Source organism: Lotus japonicus, chromosome 1 (genome assembly GCF_012489685.1).
Source record: "Lotus japonicus ecotype B-129 chromosome 1, LjGifu_v1.2".
NCBI classification, from domain to species: Eukaryota; Viridiplantae; Streptophyta; class Magnoliopsida; order Fabales; family Fabaceae; genus Lotus; species Lotus japonicus.
The window spans coordinates 109,504,928-109,523,832 of NC_080041.1; the positions used below are offsets into that span (position 1 = coordinate 109,504,928).

The 18,905-nt window shown below is 35.7% G+C and overlaps 2 protein-coding genes across 5 annotated transcripts; one reads left to right on the plus strand and one right to left on the minus strand.

Annotated features, from left to right (window-relative positions):
- Positions 1-526: 526 nt before the first annotated feature.
- LOC130718651 (putative F-box protein At1g67623) lies at positions 527-967 on the plus strand. Its single transcript, XM_057569275.1, has one exon. The coding sequence runs from the start codon at positions 527-529 to the stop codon at positions 965-967; it is 441 nt and encodes a 146-aa protein (XP_057425258.1).
- A 7,254-nt stretch (positions 968-8,221) lies between these two features.
- LOC130729111 (kinesin-like protein KIN-7E) lies at positions 8,222-17,458 on the minus strand. 4 transcript variants are annotated; one of them, XM_057580743.1, is made up of 15 exons: positions 17,069-17,458; positions 13,568-13,793; positions 13,003-13,092; positions 12,801-12,901; positions 12,561-12,674; positions 12,406-12,487; positions 12,268-12,335; positions 12,120-12,185; positions 11,904-12,028; positions 11,481-11,817; positions 11,047-11,148; positions 10,838-10,964; positions 10,015-10,664; positions 9,285-9,583; positions 8,222-8,743 (listed from the first exon to the last, which is right to left on the minus strand). In XM_057580743.1, exons 2-15 carry the CDS (start codon positions 13,785-13,787, stop codon positions 8,425-8,427), a joined length of 2,700 nt encoding a protein of 899 aa, XP_057436726.1. In that variant the 5' UTR covers positions 13,788-13,793; positions 17,069-17,458; the 3' UTR covers positions 8,222-8,424. The 4 variants fall into 4 exon arrangements, with proteins under 4 accessions (XP_057436726.1, XP_057436723.1, XP_057436725.1 ...); XM_057580740.1 differs by lacking the exon at positions 17,069-17,458 and adding an exon at positions 14,611-14,755; XM_057580742.1 differs by lacking the exon at positions 17,069-17,458 and adding an exon at positions 14,616-14,748.
- Between the last annotated feature and the right edge of the window lie 1,447 nt (positions 17,459-18,905).

The following is an 18,905-nucleotide window of genomic DNA, read 5'->3' on the forward strand; positions in this document are numbered from 1 at the left end:
CTATTTTCAATAGAGAGATTGTTTGTTTTCAACTCCAGGTTATTTTCTTCTCATTTCCTTCGAATCTCTTCCTATTATTTTCTTTTTTTTCTCTCCTGTAGCAATAGGGTGTAAACTTTTTACTTTAATGCTTGTATATATATGTGAATAAACATAATAGTCAAATCACCACCTAAACTCATAGTTTTCTTTTTAAATCTTAAAGTGAATACCTTGTTCAACCATGACCTATTCAAGACTAGTGAAGTGGGCAAGGACCAAGAGACGAAGCACTCGCAAAGGTTCCTACTCCACCGCAACCATAAAAACGCTTCCAAGAGACTTGCTAGTTGAGGTGGTTGCAACTGTGGCCTCACACTCTTTCAGCGACCTTCACTCCATTAAAAGTTGTTGCAAGTCTTTTCTTGACGCTACTGAAGATAGATACGTTTGACAAAGAGTTTCTTTGGACACATTCCCATTAATCCAATGGCTTCCTAATGACAAAGCATCATCATTCTTAAACCGCTGCAAGGAATGTGGAAACATGGAGAGCTTGTACCGAGAAGGACTGCGAGAATATTTTGGTAATCCAAATGGAAAGATTAATGGTCTTGAGATCTTGAAGGTAGCTGCTCAAAATGGTCACAAGGAAGCAAAGTATGTGTGTGGTATGATTTTATTATGTTCCGAAGATGATGAGTTGAGAAAACAGGGGCTTGAGTATATGCGTTTCCTGAGGATGTCCAAGTGTGTTGTAGGCTCCAGAAAGAAAGTGAAACAATTAGTGAACTTTGTGTGGAAAAATAATAGATTGTTGGGACGCAATCAAAGCCCTCTATGCAACTCTAAAAGCACATGTAAAGGGTGGAGAGTGAAGAGAGGTAGTTGGGCATTACTAGATGATGATGATGATATTAACTTGTGCGAATATTGTAGGTGGGACTCTGAGTTGGAGCTTTTTTATCAACTGTTTAATGTTCATTAGTATTACAATTGCTTTAAATTGTACTAGTTTATGATCAAGGCTCTGTTGGCCCTTTTTGAGGATGATTATGTTGGCCTAGAGCCTTTTTTTGAATAATGACTTATGTAATGCTAGGGTTTCGCATTAGTGAAAGCGGGAATTGACCTTAAAAAAGACAAAGAAGTGAATTCAAAATTGGATGCATTGTTTATAACTCTTTTTTTTTTGTCTTGACCAAAGTATCCTCACAGTCGACAGTCGTGAGACTAATCTCTCGCCCCACGGTCAGCGCACTAAGTGGTAGGGGGCTGACCAATGAGTTTTTTCTATTCGCAAGAGTTGAGATTCGAACCCAAACCACTTGGGATCAATATTGTGCGTATACATACCGTTTATAAATTTTTAATAAAAATCATTTAAAAATACTTTTTAGCAGGTTTAGTTGTGAACATTATCATAAAATTTATAAAGTTCCTTGTAGATTAAAAAAAAGACCGGTATGGTAAGTTAATATTAATTATTAAATGTATCATCAAATAGTTTTATTATTTATCTGTAAAACAATAGTTTTATTATTTAAATATTAAATAATAAATATTTTTTATGGAAAAATAATTAATGTATTAAACCTTTTAGAATATCATTAATAAATTAGTTTCAAATTTTTAATTTTTTTGTAATAATTGATTCCATCATTAATAATATATATAGCAGCAAATTAAAATTAAGTAATAAAAATGCTAATATATAATTATCAATAAAGGATTTGTTTGTTTCTAAATATATTAATTAATATATTCTAAAAATGATCGATCATGATGATATTGTTAGTTAAATAACATAAACAATTATTTATTGAAAATATTATTTTTTAAATTATTAGTGCATAAAAATTGTATCAATAAAGTGTTAGTCTAGCTATATATAATCTCCCAAAAACTTTTACATTCGTCAATGACAAAAGAAAAAATACATAGAAAAATGCATTTCTAAATTGATTAATATATTCTATTTGTTTATTTATTTCCATTTACCATTATCTAACTTGTTTGGTTTGAGAAAACATTTTCTGTTTTAATTTTCTATTTTATAAAAATAGTTTACATTTTCCAAATTTTCAAATTTAGAAATCATGTTTGGTCTGATTTCCTATTTTCTGTTTCCAAAATTGGTTTAACCATTTCTACAAAAGATTTGGAACTATCATATTACAAAGTATAAAATCAATTTTTGAATAATACCGATATATTTATATATGTAAATTAATAATACCAAATATTATTAATATATCTATAACATATTTATTTTTTAAAAAATATACATATAAATTATGTTAATTTTGTTAGTGTATTAGTGTTAGTATATTGATTTGGGTTTCTGATTGGGCTTAGGCCTTGTGTATTGTGCTTATTATGTGAGGGCCCAAGTTCCATGTTGAATAGTTAAGGCTGATTAGGATTGTGTTAGTAAACAACCTAAAGTCTTGTATTAATATGTGAAAGGTACATTGAATAGATTTAGAGTGGTTAATCAGCAAAATTGAAAGTTGTTAGAATCGTTTTTCACTCTCACAATTGGTATCAGAGCTCCGTAAGGGCCTGAACCAAAAACAACAGTTTCACCAAGAACGGGTAGAAGACGACGATCATCGGAGGAGGTGAGCTATCGTTGCTTCATAGAAGACAAAGCGAGAGGTGATTGCAACTAGAGAAAGTAAAGGGGGTTTGCAATCGAGAAGGCAAGAATTGGCCATGGCAGATCGAGAAAACTCGAGTTTTCTTCAGCCATCGGTACCCAAATTTGATGGGTACTATGACCATTGGGAAATGCTCATGGAAAACCTGCTCAAATCAGAGGAGTATTGGTATCTGATTGAACAAGGAGTCAGCCTTCTTCCTCAAAATCCAACCCCATAACAAACCAAGGCACACGAAGATTCCAAGTTGAAGGATCTCAAGGCCAAGAATTACCTATTCCAAGCCATTGAGAATAGCAGCATGGACACGATTCTCTGCAGAGATACGACAAAGGGTATTTGGAATCCATGAAATTGAAGTGTCTTGGGTCTAGCAAGGTGAAAAGGGCACAACTTCAGACTCTACGTCGCGAATTTGAAGTTCTTGGAATGAAGGAAGGAGACGCAGTCAACAACTACTTTGCAAGAACCATGGTCATTGCCAACAAGATGAAGATTCATGGTGAGGCAGTTACAAAAACTATGATAGTGGAGAAAATCTTGAGGTCTATGACCGAAAGATTCAATTACGTTGTTTGTTCTATTGAGGAATCAAACAATGTGAGTACCTTCACAGTTGATCAACTAAAAAGCAGTCCACGAACAGAGAATGAAGGGGTACAAGGAAGATGAACAAGCTCTGAAGGTTTCAAACTCTGGTTCCGGTTCCAATTTTGGCAGATTCGGAGGAAGAGGCAGAGGAGGAAGGACTGAGAGAAGTGGTCGAGGCATAGGAAGAGGTTCTTTCAACAAGGAGATTGTGGAATGCTATAAATGTCATAAGTTGGGCAACTTCCAATATGAATGCCCAAAGTGGGAAGAAAGTGAAAATTATGCAGAGATGAATGATGATGAAGAGGAATTACTACTCATGGCACACTCATGATTGAAGGAGGGATATGCAGAGAAGAAGGTATGATTCTTAGATTCTGGTTGTAGCAACCACATGTGTGGTATTATGGAATGGTTCTCTGAATGAGATGAAGGGTTCTCTAAAACTGTGAAACTGGGAGATGACTCTAAGATGCTTGTGAAAGGAAAAAAGGATATAAAATTGCAAATAGGTGGGTTGAATAAGATTGTTACTGGAGTATACTTCATACCAGAGTTAAAGAACAACCTGCTGAGTATTGGACATTTGGACAGTTGCAAGAGAAGGGGTTGCATGTGGTGTTTCAGGGAAATGGGTGCAGAGTCTATCATCCTGAGAAGGGTCTCATCATGCAGTCCAAGATGTCTTCTAACAGGATGCTTGCAATTTTAGCAAATGTCCTCTCTCCCTCCCGCTACAAACCAACTAGTGGTGACATAACCGATTTATGGCATCGAAGATATGGCCATTTAGAGTTGAATGGCCTTAGAATTTTGGCTCAGAAGTCCATGGTTAAGGGGTTGCCTATGCTGGATTCTTCAGGGAATGTGTGTGGAGATTGCCTAAAGGGGAAGAAACATAGGGATCCATTCCCTCAGAAGAGCACTTGGAGAGTCCTAGAGGAGACTTCAACTGATTCATTCTGATATCAGTGGTCCCATTCAACCAGAGTCCAATAGCAAAAGGAGGTATTTCATCACTTTTATTAATGACTTTTGCAGAAAAACATGAGTATATTTTCTGTCTAAGAAATCTTCTACATTAGACACATATAAGAAATTCAAAGCTATTACAAAAAAGGAGAAATGTGAAATGATTGAATGCCTAAGAACTGGTAGGGGGAATTTAACTCAACTGACTTTGACCAGTTCTGTGGTCATAATGGAATTAAGAGACAATTAACTGCCTCTTACACCCCACAACAGAATGGAGTAGCAGAGAGGAAAAGAAGAACTCTTATGAACATGGTTAGATGTATGTTAGCAGAGAAAGAAGTGTCAAAAGAGTTCTGGCCTGAGGCAGTAAATTGGGTTGTGTATGTACAAAATAGAAGTCCTACAATAGCTTTAAAGGATATGACTCCAGAGGAGGGATGGAATGGAGTAAAGCCTTCGATTCACTTCTTTAGGGTGTTTGGGTGTACTGGATATGTACATATTCTCGAGAACCAAAGGAAGAAGCTTGACAGCAGGAGCATCAAGTGTGTCTTACTTGGAGTAAGTGAGGAGTCAAAATCATATAGACATTTTGATCCTCTTACCAAGAAGATTATTACAAGCAGAGATGTAGTGTTCGATGAGTCAGAAAAATGAAATTGGAACAAGGTAAAAGAGAAAGAGGTAGATGTGGTTGACCTTGGAGATGAGGATAAGAGAACCATTCATGATAATGTAATTCACCAAGATCAGCAGAATCAAGCAGATCCCTTAACTTCTCCAGCACCTGATGATAGAGAGTCAGATGGAGAACCAAATGTCATAAAGGATTCCAACATTGAAAGGCCAAAAAGTTCAGTGGCAAGGGATATGAGAGAAAAAAGATATATAAGTCAACCTAACTGTATGAAGGAGTTTGTTCCAGGTGATGAGCTAGACAGTGAGGACTTTAGTTTCTCTGTTTTTGCTCCCTCGGCAGATCCTATGTCTTTCCAAGAAGCAGTAAGAGATGTAAAATGGAGAAGGGATATGGATAAAGAAATGGAGTCTATTGAGAAAAATAATACATGAGACCTTGTTACCTTACCTGCTGAAGCTAGAAGCATTGGAGTTAAGTGGGTCTTCAAGACTAAGTATAATGAAAAAGGGGAGGTTGAGAAATACAAGGCTAGACTTGTGGCAAAGGGGTATGTCCAGCAGCATGGGGTTGACTTTACTGAGGTCTTTGCTCCTGTGGCTAGGTGGGATACCACATTAGAGAATTTTAGCCCTTGCTGCTATAAGAAGATGGGAAGTGTATCAACTTAATGTTAAGAGTGCATTCCTTCATGGTGAATTGAGTGAGACGGTTTATGTTGATCAACCTTTGGGATATCAGAAGAAAGGTGAAGAATCCAAGGTTTATATTCTCAAGAAGACTCTTTATGGGCTAAGACAAGCTCCTAGAGCTTGGTACAACAAGATAGAGTCTTACTTTCAGAGGGAAAACTTTGTCAAATGCCCATCTGAGCACACATTGTTTGTCAAATGTGATAAAGATTGTATGATTCTGATTGTTAGTCTTTATGTTGATGATCTCATTTTCACTGGAAATAGTGTGACAATGTTTGAGGCTTTTAAAAGGTCTATGAAAGGAGAGTTTGATATGAGTGATCTTGGTAAAATGAGTTATTTCCTTGGTGTGGAAGTTGTGCAGAATTAAACAAGCATTTTTACAAGTCAAGGGAAGTATGCTAAGGAGATTCTGGACAAGTTTGGCATGCAGAACAATAATCCTGTTCGCAATCCAGTGGTGCTTGGGAGCAATCTGACTAAGAGAGAGGGAGGACTTGAGGTTGATGCTACTCAATACAAACAGATGGTAGGAAGTTTGATGTATATTACTGCCACAATACCTGACCTCATGTATGTTGTTTGTCTAGTGAGTATATTTATGGAAAAGCCTACTAAACATCATCTTCAAGCGGTGAAAAGAATTTTCAGATATCTGTGTGGTACCACTGACTGGGGTATATTTTACAGCAAGGAATGATTAGAGGAACTTGTAGCATTTACTGATAGCGACTATGCAGGGGACATGGATGACAGAAGGAGCACCTCAGGCTATATTTTCCTTCTTGGAATGGTGCAATTGCTTGGGGCTCTAAGAAACAATCAGTGGTAAATCTTTCTACCACTTGCAGCTTCCTTATGTGCATGCCAGTGCATTTGGTTAAGGAGGGTCCTTGAAAGACTTGGTTTACCTCAAAGCAAGGGTTCAAGAATTTTTTGTGATAGTAGCTCAGCCATAAAACTGTCAAAGAATCCTGTTATGCATGGTAGGAGTAAGCACATTGATTTTCTAAGAGATTTAGTCAAAGTGAGAAGATTGAGCTGGTTTATTGCAGTATAGATGAGCAAAGATCAAACATCATGACTAAGCCACTTAAGGTGGATACCTTTGTGAGACTAAGAAGAGAGTTGGGCATGTGCAGATATGTTGAATTACATGAGGATTGGTATAAATGTTGTATAACTCTAACTGAATTACAGATATTAAGTTCGGTTTAAGGGAAGAGGATTGGTATAAATGTTGTATAACTCTAACTGAATTACAGATATTAAGTTCGGTTTAAGGGAAGGTGTTAGTGTATTAGTGTTAGTATATTGGTTTGGGTTTCTGATTGGGCTTAGACCTTGTGTATTGGGCTTATTATGTGAGGGCCCAAGTTCCATGTTGAATAGTTGAGGCTGATTAGTAAACCGTCTAAAGTCTTGTATTAATATGTGAAAGGTACATTTATCTATTTAACAGAAAGTTGTTAGAATCGTTTTTCACTCTCTCACATTTATCTATTTTATAATGCATGTCTTAATATATGTACGTAAAAGGTTTTTTCTATAAACATGTAGTAGTATATATAAACCTGGTACATAAAACGTTTTAATATATGTACGTAACCTGGTTTTTTGTATACTTTTATTTCTACAGTGAACACTCGAATCTCGATGGCCTCATGATTTCCAAAAAAAATTCCTGTCAAACCTGGTGTGATCTGTTGTGCATAAAAAATTAAAAATAAAGGAACTGAGTGCCTGTTTGGGTGGGTGTTGGAGGCCCCAAACGCACGTTGCCAACGCTGAAAACAGGACGCTCCAAGTTATAGCTTCTCCCCCAACGCACATTTCCACCGCTCCTCACCGCTGTCCCAAACAGGCCCTGATATGTTTGCACCTCACATATTTGAACCCCGTGACTAGAAAGCACTTATAACGAACAAATATAAGTTTTAGCTAAAAGTTTATATACTTACCACCTTACCACCGCGTTTTCATAATTGGAAATAGAGAAAATGATGATTTTTGTTTTCACAAATCAGCCTATTTTAGATAATATTTCCTTTTTTGAAAATGTTTTCAAAAATCAAACTAAATATGTTTTCTACCATACTTTCTGTTTTTAGTGAAAATGAAAATAGAAAACAGACAAACTAAACAGGCCTGTTTTAAGTCATATTTTCTGTTTTTAGTGAAAATGAAAATAGAAAACAGACAAACTAAATAGGCTAAATGTCTAATAACTAAAAAAATGTCTAATAACAAAATATTAGTTTTAACCAACGGTGCTTGATTAAGATGGTGCAAGGCAGCAATGCAATTGCACCAATTCCACACCCTCCAATTGTCTACAAAAAATAATTTACTATTTTATTGAATTATAAATTAAATAGAAACTGGAAAGGAATAAAAAGGTAAGATAGGTGGCATGTAACTGTACATGTGTTTAAAATTTATTTACACAGTCATATAATTATGGAGGAGACATGTCATGTCGATCTAAACTGATGAACACCTTGATGAATGTAGAGGTTCCTTCTCTCCTGATTGTGAACTCTCCTTCAGCCGTGTTCAATTTATGGAAGAGGTTCCCTTTGTCATCATGTTCATGAAAATATATTATATACCAATACCATCCCATATCCTGTCACATGCCACTATCTGCTTGACTAGGAGAATTGTCTTTTTGCCAAGAGTTTAAGGATGAAAATTCACAGGCATTATCACATTCCTTAAGTGTTAGGAGTACACCAGGAACATATAGGCGGATTCAGTTTGTTTTTTACTAACATAACGGTGAGGTTATATAATATAATATAATACAATACAATTCATTCAATCTCTCTAGTCCATGGAGGCGATTGTTCCATTTCCATTGATAAAAGAATGAACACAAGGCCTAAAACAGAGACACCCTGCTACTTTTCCAGGAATGTGATATCCGACGTGAGTGCTGGGGTGTGAAGCTAAGTCCAAATGTCTCCTTCAAGGCCTTACCTTGCTCTTTAAACCTGACTAACTTTGCGACAATGGCAGCACTCTCCGTGATGTGGTCGATATCAGTGTTGCTCCATAACCGGTTCACCAGTTGCATCCTCCTGCGCTTTGAATCCAATGCAATGCCCCACTTCTTGAACAGATTTTTCCTCTCTTCCTCTGTTAATCTTTTCTGCATGAGCTTCGCAAGCACATCTCTCTCCCGACGAAGACCCTTCACACTGTTTCCCCACACAAACATGTCCCAAGAAGCACACATGAGCACTTAAGGCCACACACATGATATGAGATAAATTTCTACATGATGCACTACTTAACATACTCTTGGTTTCCCATTAAACAGAAAAATAAATTATCCATTGGCAATCCTCATTTCAATACATGCGTATGTTTAGAAATCACTGAAGAATTGGATCTGGCAGGAGAATTGCATATTTCAGAAGCATGAAATCCGCGATTCTTGTGATTACAAATACAAATGCAAATGCAAACATGTTGGTCAACATGGGAAAAATCTACAATATTCCTAGGTACTCCTCTCATTAGAATAGTCAGTGACATCTAACCATGTATGGTTAGCTTTCCATTTTTTATTTTATATTAAATAGAAAAAAATTGTCACTTAAAACTACTTTTATGAAGATGGACTATTCAATACTCATGTAGTACTGAAAAATATTTCATCGATGTGACGGCTATGTAACTAAAGCAAGAATAGTGTATGGTCAAGTAAATACACAAGTGACAGAGAAAAGGGAGAACCTTGAAGTTAATGTGACTGTCTGACCACCCTTCTCAGTCTGATTTCCTTTGAGGAAAGATAGTCTTCTAAGTTCCACCTCCATGTAAATAGAGTCAGTTGGATCACCCCTGAACAAAAGAAAGAAGTAGGTCCTGTGGAACAATGAGACACTGCAGGTTTGCCACAGTTCAACTATCTCTTTTTGCTGCTTCTTGAATTTTAGAGTCCACTCTAAAGGACTCCCAGCTGCCTCTAACATTGGATCTACACCTATATCTTTCATACTCTTGTGATATGTTTTTACCTCTGTCTGCTGATCCTACAGCTCAGAAAGTAAAATTTAGTCAATATCACCCTGCCCCAATGTTAATAATGAATTTCCAAAAGCATAAAATGAAACATTGATAGGATTATGTGAACTCATTCTCCATGTCTGGTACAAGTATCAATGATTTGAGATTGTGATAGAATGAATACATGTATAAGAAACTAAGACATTGATAAAATCTTGACTATTGATTTTTTATTCTACTTCTTATCCTTTAAGGCGCACTCATCACCTCAGATGAACTAAATCCACAAAAGTGATAGAGTAAAACTACATACTCATGAAGCCATAAGTACACATAATTCTAATAATATAATCACATTTGTATGAACAGTTTCTTTTACTTCAAAGGAAACTAATAGATCTACAAGTTTTCTTAAATTTTAAGAATTAAGGAAGGAGATGAAATGATTTATTTGCACCTGACCATCAACAAACTGCTTCTCATACTCTAGTTTAACCATTTCCTTCATCCCGGCGACAAAAGTTTGGATGCTAGTTATATCCCCACTTGCAGTTGTTCTGATACTGTCGGTTCTTAACTCATCCACAGAAGGACTTCCCCTTGAAGATGGGGAACCATTCATAGACAATTTTGAGGGAGAATCATAAGTTAATGGAAGGAACTTTCTCCGCAAACCATCTGGTCTTCCAGGGAAGCATCTTTCAAAATCAATGGCTGGAGTCCTCTCTATTTCTCCTTCTTTCTCACTAGAACTTGTCGTGTAATGTTCCCTACAACTCCAGCTCCTTGTTAATTTAAGATTCCTAAAATTTGACACTGATGCTGACATAGCCTGTAGAGATTGTTCATCAGGGTAAGAACATCCAAGAGATTCATTACTCAATTGTGCATCATGGGGTCTTTGATCATGCACACTATATGTTGAATTGTCTTGGTTCTGTATCCCTTCCCTATGTTCCTGGTCTATTATATTTTCGACTTCAAGCAATGGCAATGCTGACACTCCATTGTAACTTGCTGAAGGGTCAGGGTATTCCAGGTCATCTCTACTTGATTCCTCCAACCCAACACATTGAACTCCTTTGCAGGATTCATCATCAGCGTTTTCTGTACAAGAAAAATTTAACAATGACCAGATCAGACTGAGTCTGATGGGGATCAAAGAGCACTTAATGGAGTTTATCGAGTGCCTTTTCTAGTAGACAAGCTCCAATAAGTGCCCTTTAGTCTGTATCCAAACGGGATATATTTACAACTGGTGGAGAGAAGAAATGACTTACCATCAGGATTACTTATGCTGTCTTCATTATAGTGAGGATTATGATATTCTTTAATGCGCAAATGAGGGTGATAAATGCTTGATGACTCTGACACAGAATTGTCATCTTCCCAGGTATCTACCCTTTCCTGCTAATTTAAACAAAATTTAGAAGCATAATCTCTTATACATGATAGATAGAATTTTCACAAATTAGAAAATAGAAATTACTTGTCCACATTTCTGATTGTTTCCAACCATGCGCAGCAAATCCTCAACACGAGATTGAGCAAGATCATGTTGCTTGGTTAGCTCCCTAATCTCTTTCTCCATCTGAACAATTGAAACCCATGTTATCAACATACAATGATGAGTAACAAAAAATGTAACATGACAAAGAATAAAGATGTATCACTGACCACAAAAACAGTTGTAGTTATGATATAAAATATTAAAATCTAATAGAAAAAATGACAATACCCTTTTTAGTAATTAGGATATATAAACTGTTTAGGCCTTAAGTTTTGTTCATTAACAGTTAATCAGAAAAGAGAGTTTAGCATACAAAGTTCTAAATCTCTATCTTTATAGTTCCATCTTCCATGTCAAGACATGTCAATCAACACAAACAAAATATCATATGAACTCTAAAAGCAGATCATGACCTTTTCTATCTGAAGATTTTTCTTTCTCAACATTGCTGCACAATCACAGTTGGTGGAAGGAGGACCGGGAATTCTCAACTCACTCTCTAATCTGTCCACTTCTTTCTGCAGCTGCTTGACCAAGGCCTTATCAGACATCACTACATTTACCTGTGCTTTAACAGTCACTTCTTTTGCATAACAAGCAAAAAGAAGTGTGTTCCTAGTTTGCTCGACATGGCTCCGTGCAGGACTTAAAGTGCAAATGATGGCTGTTCTAGCATTTCCACTTAAGGAAGGCTGCAGTATGCGTGTCAACTTAGAATCTCTGTAATTAATGTATCCTTGTCTTCCCTTACTGCATTCCAGCACATAATAACAGTCAATGGAAACTGGTAAGTTTATAAATCCAAAATGCTTAATAGAAAGTGTAGCACATAATACCTAAGCTTACGAATGACCGTTCCAAGAGAGAGTAAACTCCGGTTTATATGACAACCTTCTTTCAGTCTAGACCCAGTTGATAATGCCTGAGATGCACGCTCACTCCCTGCCAAATCAACAAAATTCTGCAGATAAAAGAAAGAGAAAATAAATTATCAAATCTTCTAAGCATTTTATGTCCTGAACAAGATGAAGAATTTGGAAACTTAAACATACCACACTAGCTGCCAGGGTGGCTGAGTTGCTTTTACCTAAAAATTCTTTGGCAGAACTTTCAATTGTCTGCAAGTCACAACCCCATTAACAAAAGTCAAGTAAATTATATAAAATACAATATTTTTCGCAGAAGGGGAAAGGCACACACCAATCTGATAATCTGATGTGATCTAGAACTCTTTTCATTGAGGTATGTCTCCCCTACCTGTCTTTGTGCTGCAAAAAAAAGGGGGAATGTAATGGTATAAACCAACCTATGTCAAGAAAGTTATGCAAATTCCATTACCTTCACAGAATGATAATAGCTCTTTCAAATGCACCCAGTCCCGTAGAGTTTCCTCAGTAAGTTTCTCTATGACAGGTCCTTTCTGAAAAATCAGGAAACAACTAAATAAACGACCTCCTTTGCTCCTCAATGTAATTAGTATAGAATGCATTTACCTCAGGATCATCACGCAACCTTAGTGGAGTGTTCTCAGTGCTAAGGAGGTCGCTAATAATTTCGTTGTAAATTTCAATTGCTGAGAACTTCAATACAAATGCTCTTTCTTCATGCTAAAAATGTAATAGCAACAACCTTGTGTCAATAAGAGACTTGTAATATAAAAAAAACAAGAGCTGTGGTGAAAAGAAATATTAAGAGATTAAAAATGTTGATCAATAAGTTAGCAGTTCAATTACCTTGTTTATGTAGTCAAAAATATCTGCTACAGCATATTCAGTTATTCCAATCATCGTGTATGTCTTTCCACTACTTGTTTGCCCGTATGCAAAAATACTTGCTGAAAAAATATATTAATGCATAAATTGAATCAAAACTAAGAAGGTTATGTGGGAAACTGGTTATAAGAAACTAGCCAGCAAAAAACAAATATTAACTTACAGTTAACCCCATTAACAACTGAAAGAGCAATGTTTTTGGCCCCTTCCTCATATACCTGCTTGGTGGAACAATCACCCCGAAATACTCTGTCTACAACCAAATCATAACCAAAACTCAGAAACATTCCTCTGATAAACTAAGTCTTAATCAACATTAGTTTAACACAACCATTATAAAATCTAAGCAAAGTGCATTATGGAGTATTGCAAATTAAGGTCATTTATAAAATTAGAGAAAGGAAATAACAGGAATTGGCACCTTTGCATATAAGGCCAATTGATTCATCCAAACAAACCAAGAAAGAACCATCAAATGATTGTATTACCAATTCAATCAAATACTTTCACAAGTTGGATCCAGGAAAACTAGAAAAAGTGCATCTCAGGTTCAGCACAGAAAGCCTAAGCAAAACAACTAAACATTTTCTCAAGGTTAGGGAATGTGATACCACACACACACACACACACACATATATATATATACACTGAATCAAACACTAGCTCTAAGATCCCAATTCATGTCAATGTAATACTCATATAAAGAAAAAAAATAGACATTTGCTTACCAAATGTGTAGGCACTGGGAAATGTGGAACCTTCCCGGAGTGTGTTTCGGTATAAGATGGTAGTGTCATTGATGCATTCCCAATCTGCCACTTCATTCACAACAGTTTCCTTCTCACTCAAAGGCCTCAGCCTGACTAACACCAGAATTTTCTCTTCACAGCCACCCACTCCTTCCATCTTCTCCCATTTGACTAGCCCTTCTCCAGCAACAACCCCCATTTCTCACTTCAAAAAGTAAAAAAGGAAAAAAGGAAAAGTGATGTGGTAGTTAAATTGTTGAAGTTATTAATGCTTTCCTAAAATGCAAGATAGATACAGGAAAATAGCTGGCAATTAGGAAAATAAATACTAAGCCATTAATTTGAGCAATTGCTACAAGAAGCAAATAATGAACAAAGGCAACCACCACGCATTAATTTAAGATCATAAATAGAAAATAACAGCAATAGGAAACTAACTTTAGAAAGACCAAAGACATTACAGAATAGTAGAATACTAACTAATTAAACTTTATCATGAATAAGATGTCAGTTTTTGCTTGTAGGCATTAACATCATGAAGACTTTTGAAAAGTGAAGAAGATAGATGATTGAACATCCCTTCCACTTCACCCTCCTCTAATAAACAGTACACAGTCACTCACAATTGGGTCCAAAAACAAAAACTGAAATCTACTCATGCATACATATATTTCTCTTCTCTTGAGAATTTGATACATGGAACCTGAATGGCAGTTAACTACCTCTAGTACTCAGAAATGCTTCAAAGTTGAAGACTCTGAGTAGAGATACACAGAACCCAGAATGAGAATAGATCTTAGAGAGGCCGGTACGACAAAGTTGAGAGCAAAAAACAGAGGAGAGGAGGCAGATGTTGAAAGTTTTGTATTTTTGTGAATGACAAGAGTGGTGATGGTACAAGAGTGAAAATAGGCTTCAATAACTATAACGACCCACGATCTGAAAACCAAAACATGTAACTAACTAACCAAAGGCACCATGCAATGCAATGCAACACATATAAATGCTGCTTCGTTTCTCACCTCACCTGCGACCAAACCAAACAAACCCAGCAACTCACTGACTGCAATGCTGGTCCCTTTGTTGGGGTGTCAATTTTCTTGCACTCTATTTAGAGCGTTTCCCATCTTCATTTGAGGACTTATGTTCCCTATGTGTGTGTACTGTAGCAATGCTTTTTAATATTATCTTTCCAACATGTTTTTATTGGTTAAAATCATGTGTTCATTTTTTTATGGGCTTTTCACTAGACTTTGTTGGTCAAAGTTATGTGTTTATGAAATTAATGAAACTCACTCCTAATTTATTGAACATCTTACTAAATTTAATAGATCTTGTAAATTTTAAGGATATATATAAGCTTTCTATTTGCGGCACAAATTGATAAGTTACGTAGTATGTGTTTAATTGAAATTTAAACACACATTAATTCATGTTAAACCAATAATTTAGAGGAAAGTTTAATTTATTTACTATCTTTACTAGCGCTTTGCTCCACTAACCTCAAATATAATGATTCTATTTTGGTACATTTTATTTTCTGTGCTAGACAGCATAGTAGGTGAGCATAATGGAGCCTCTACTTGTAACGTGATCTCATTAGAGACGAAAACAAGTTAGAGGTCGAAACGTGCATCACATCATGAATCGTTGGTTTAATTAGTTGGAGATATAATATATAGTTGAAATGGAGGCAAATGAACAGAGCAGCCTCTTTTTTATCCTGTCACGTTAACTACAATGTTTGGAATAAAACAGAGCACAGGTGTTGCCGTCCTAGGTTCATAGAGCTTTGACCAAAAAACAAGGGTCATAATTGATAAAGCGATTTGCATAAACATAATATCAATATTTATGGTTAATATCTTTCAAAAAAAATATTTTTGGTTAATAATGTTTCTATTCAGTATCCATTAACCCCTATCAATATTTTCTATCATCTTATTTCAAAAAAAAAATATTTCTATCATCTGGATGTATTAATTTATTTGAGTGTATAATGATATAAGTATTTATACTGATCTATGTGCTCACACAAGAATCAACTTAGGGAATCATTACCTCCTTTTGGTTTAGAAAAGAAAGAAAGAAAATAGAATGAGAAAAAAAATGAGTAAGACAAATATATGAGAAAAATAATAAATTTTGTAGGTCGTTTTATAGATGAAAAGAATGATATAGATGTTCTCTCACTTTATTTAATTGAACAGAAAAAGAAAAAGAAAATAGAGAATATTATTTTATATTAAAATACACTTTACCCCAAAAATATATATTATTCATAATTTATCGTTCCAATAGTAAGGATAGATGTGTAAATGATAAATAAGGACCCCTCATCACCCTCATTTCTTTGCAAAAAGTGGGTTCGAACCATGTTAGAGCATCTCCAATGCAAGGTTCTTAGTTCTTATTTTCTGAGTTAAGAACTAAGAACTAAGAACTTTACCATTGGAGGTGCTGGCATAGAGGTCTTAGTTTTTAAAAATAAGAACTCAGTTCTTATGTAAATGGGCACTTTCGTCCCTAAAGTTACAGGCGTCGGACATTCTAGTTCCTATTCTATGAAAATGTCGTCAGTGGTCCCCGAAGTTGCAAAACGTCAATCACGTTAGTCCCTGGCTTGGCTCCCGTCAGTAAACGTTAACGGGAAGGATGATTTGACACGTTAAGTACCCTAATGGACTTGCCACGTGGATTTAAATATTGAGAATTTTTTTTGGAAAACTTAAAAACTTTCAATTTAGTCCCTAGGAAAAATCCCCAAATCAGAAAAGCTTCAATCTCTCAATCATCTTCTTCCTCCTCATCATCTTACCCAGAAAAAATCAATTCTAGAAACATCTCCACGTTAAAGATTAAACAAAAATCTTCATCTTCTCACTTAAAAAACAACCCAAATCTTTTTATCTTTCCTCTGATACATCTTCAACCTCCTCCTTCCATCTTCTTCAACCAAACCCATAAAATCCATCCCCTTCTTCCATCTTCTTCGACCAAATCTTGAAATATCCAAACTTTGAAGCAACCCCAATCCAATAAATATTTTGGGCATGTTCAGGAAATAAAAAGAACAACCAGATTTGCAATAAAAAGAACAAAATAAAGAGACGAAGGTAAGAATTAGAAGGGGGAGAAAGTGGGTGGTGAAGAGAGGAAAAGTAACAACCAGATTCAATACCCTCTCTCTTCTTCTTTAACAACACAAGAAACATTATAGTTACAGCATGCCATTGACAACCCAAAAATCTCCACCTCAAAGACTAAATAAAAATCTTCATTTTCTCACCTAAAAAACAACCCAAAATTCATCTTTCCTCAAGATTCCATTTTCCTTTTAAAAAAGGAAAACTCAACAAAAATGTTTTATTAGCCTACCACATAAAGAGACCACTACAGTATCAAAATGAAGCAAAGCTTGCAACTTTACAAAGAACCCTTTAATATTTGGGACATTTGAGGAAAATCGCAAATGGGTACCTCAGATCTAGTGTTGATGTGGCTGGCATCGGCTGCAACACCAGGTGTATTGGCAATATCATAAAGGGAGAGGGAAGAAACGAGAGGGTTTCATAAAATTTGATTATCTTCCTTCTGGTGATGCGTCTCTCCCTCATAATAGTATATACCACTGAATTATCCTTCTATTTTGTTTTGTAATTAGATGTAGAATGTGGAGAGAGAAAGAGTGAGGGGTTTCAGGTTCAGGGGAAATGTTGATCTGCATTTTAGTCTCTGACAGAAGAAGATGCATCATAGAAAAGATGAAAAGATTAATTGGGTTGTTTTTTAAGTGAGAATCTTTGGGTGGAGATGTTTTTGGAATTGTTTTTTTCTGGGTAAAATGATGAGAAGGAAGAAGATGATGAAGAAATTAAGCTTTTCTGATTTAGAGATTTTGGTCAGGGACTAAATTGAAAGTTTTTAAGTTTTCCAAAAAATATTCCCAATATTTAAATCCACGTGGCAAGTCCATTAGGGCACTTAACGTGCCAAATCATCATTCTCATTAACGTTTACTGACGGGAGTCAAGGCAGGGACTAACGTGATTGACGTTTTACAACTTCAGGGACCACGGACAACATTTTCATAGAATATGGACTAGAATGCCCGACACCTGTAACTTTAGGGACGAAAGTGACCATTCACCCTTATATAAGGAGTTTTACTTTTGAGTTCTTAGCTTAAAATATTAATTATTTCTCTCTTATCCAAATTACTTTATTACTTTATGAGTTTTGTTTTTTACTTTATGAAAATAAAAAGTATAAATAATGTGGTTGGTGAGACCAAATGAATAATGGTAAGAACTAAGAAGTAAGAACTCATGGTTGAATGCAAAATTGCTTGAGAGTTGCTTAAGCACATGTGACAATACGGGCCCACATGAATAGTGCTAAGAACTAAGAAATGAGAATTAGCATTGGAGATGCTCTTAGATTTCTCTCTTCTCATCAAAATGTGATACCAAATGAGAGTGACTTTTGACAAAAAAAAATGAGGGTGACTTGGTTTTTTTTATTTGTCAATGGGGATAGTTTCATTAATTGAAAAGGTCATGCCTAGTACAAAGCTACAAGAGCCAAACATCCAGCCTTTTCTACAGAGCCCATACAAATTTTCAAGCAACACAATTAGGCCTGCTAACTGCAGTACACATTAAAGTGATAAACTTACAAGAAAGTTCTATTACATTTAAGCACATGACTCCTTTGTACATCTAAACACAGTTAGCTAAAAGAGATTAAATAAAAACAACTTGCAAGCCCAAAGCCACCAAGCCCATCACCAACGAGCCCAAAAACTCAGCCCAATGAAAGAAATCCTAACAAACCTAGCAATTTAGGACATGAGGTGTTGGATGTTGGTTCCCTCTTGGCAAACTTTGACGAGCAAGAATAGGCCATAGGGGTGGGAATAGGTCAGGTTGATCGTAGGGGCCTATAGCCTAGCCTACCACAGGCTCAGACCAGGTCAGACCAAATTGGTAAATAGGTAAGGCTAAGGCTTTTTGAAAAGCCTATTTAGTTAAAAAAAAGTTAGGCTCAAGTCATTCAACAAGCCTTGTAAGCCTTGTAGGCTAGCCTATATAAGTAAATATGATTAGTATTTTTCTAGCATATTGTAAATATGATTAGTGTGAATATATTTTACCACATCTTGATTATATACTTATTAACATTTTTATATATTTAAGCAAATTGACTTATATAATGATTCAAAGTTATAAGTCTATTTAAAAATAGATATATGGCGTATTTAAATACCTTAATATAAAGTGTGATTTTAAATTGGCTCTCCGACTCTAAGAAACCA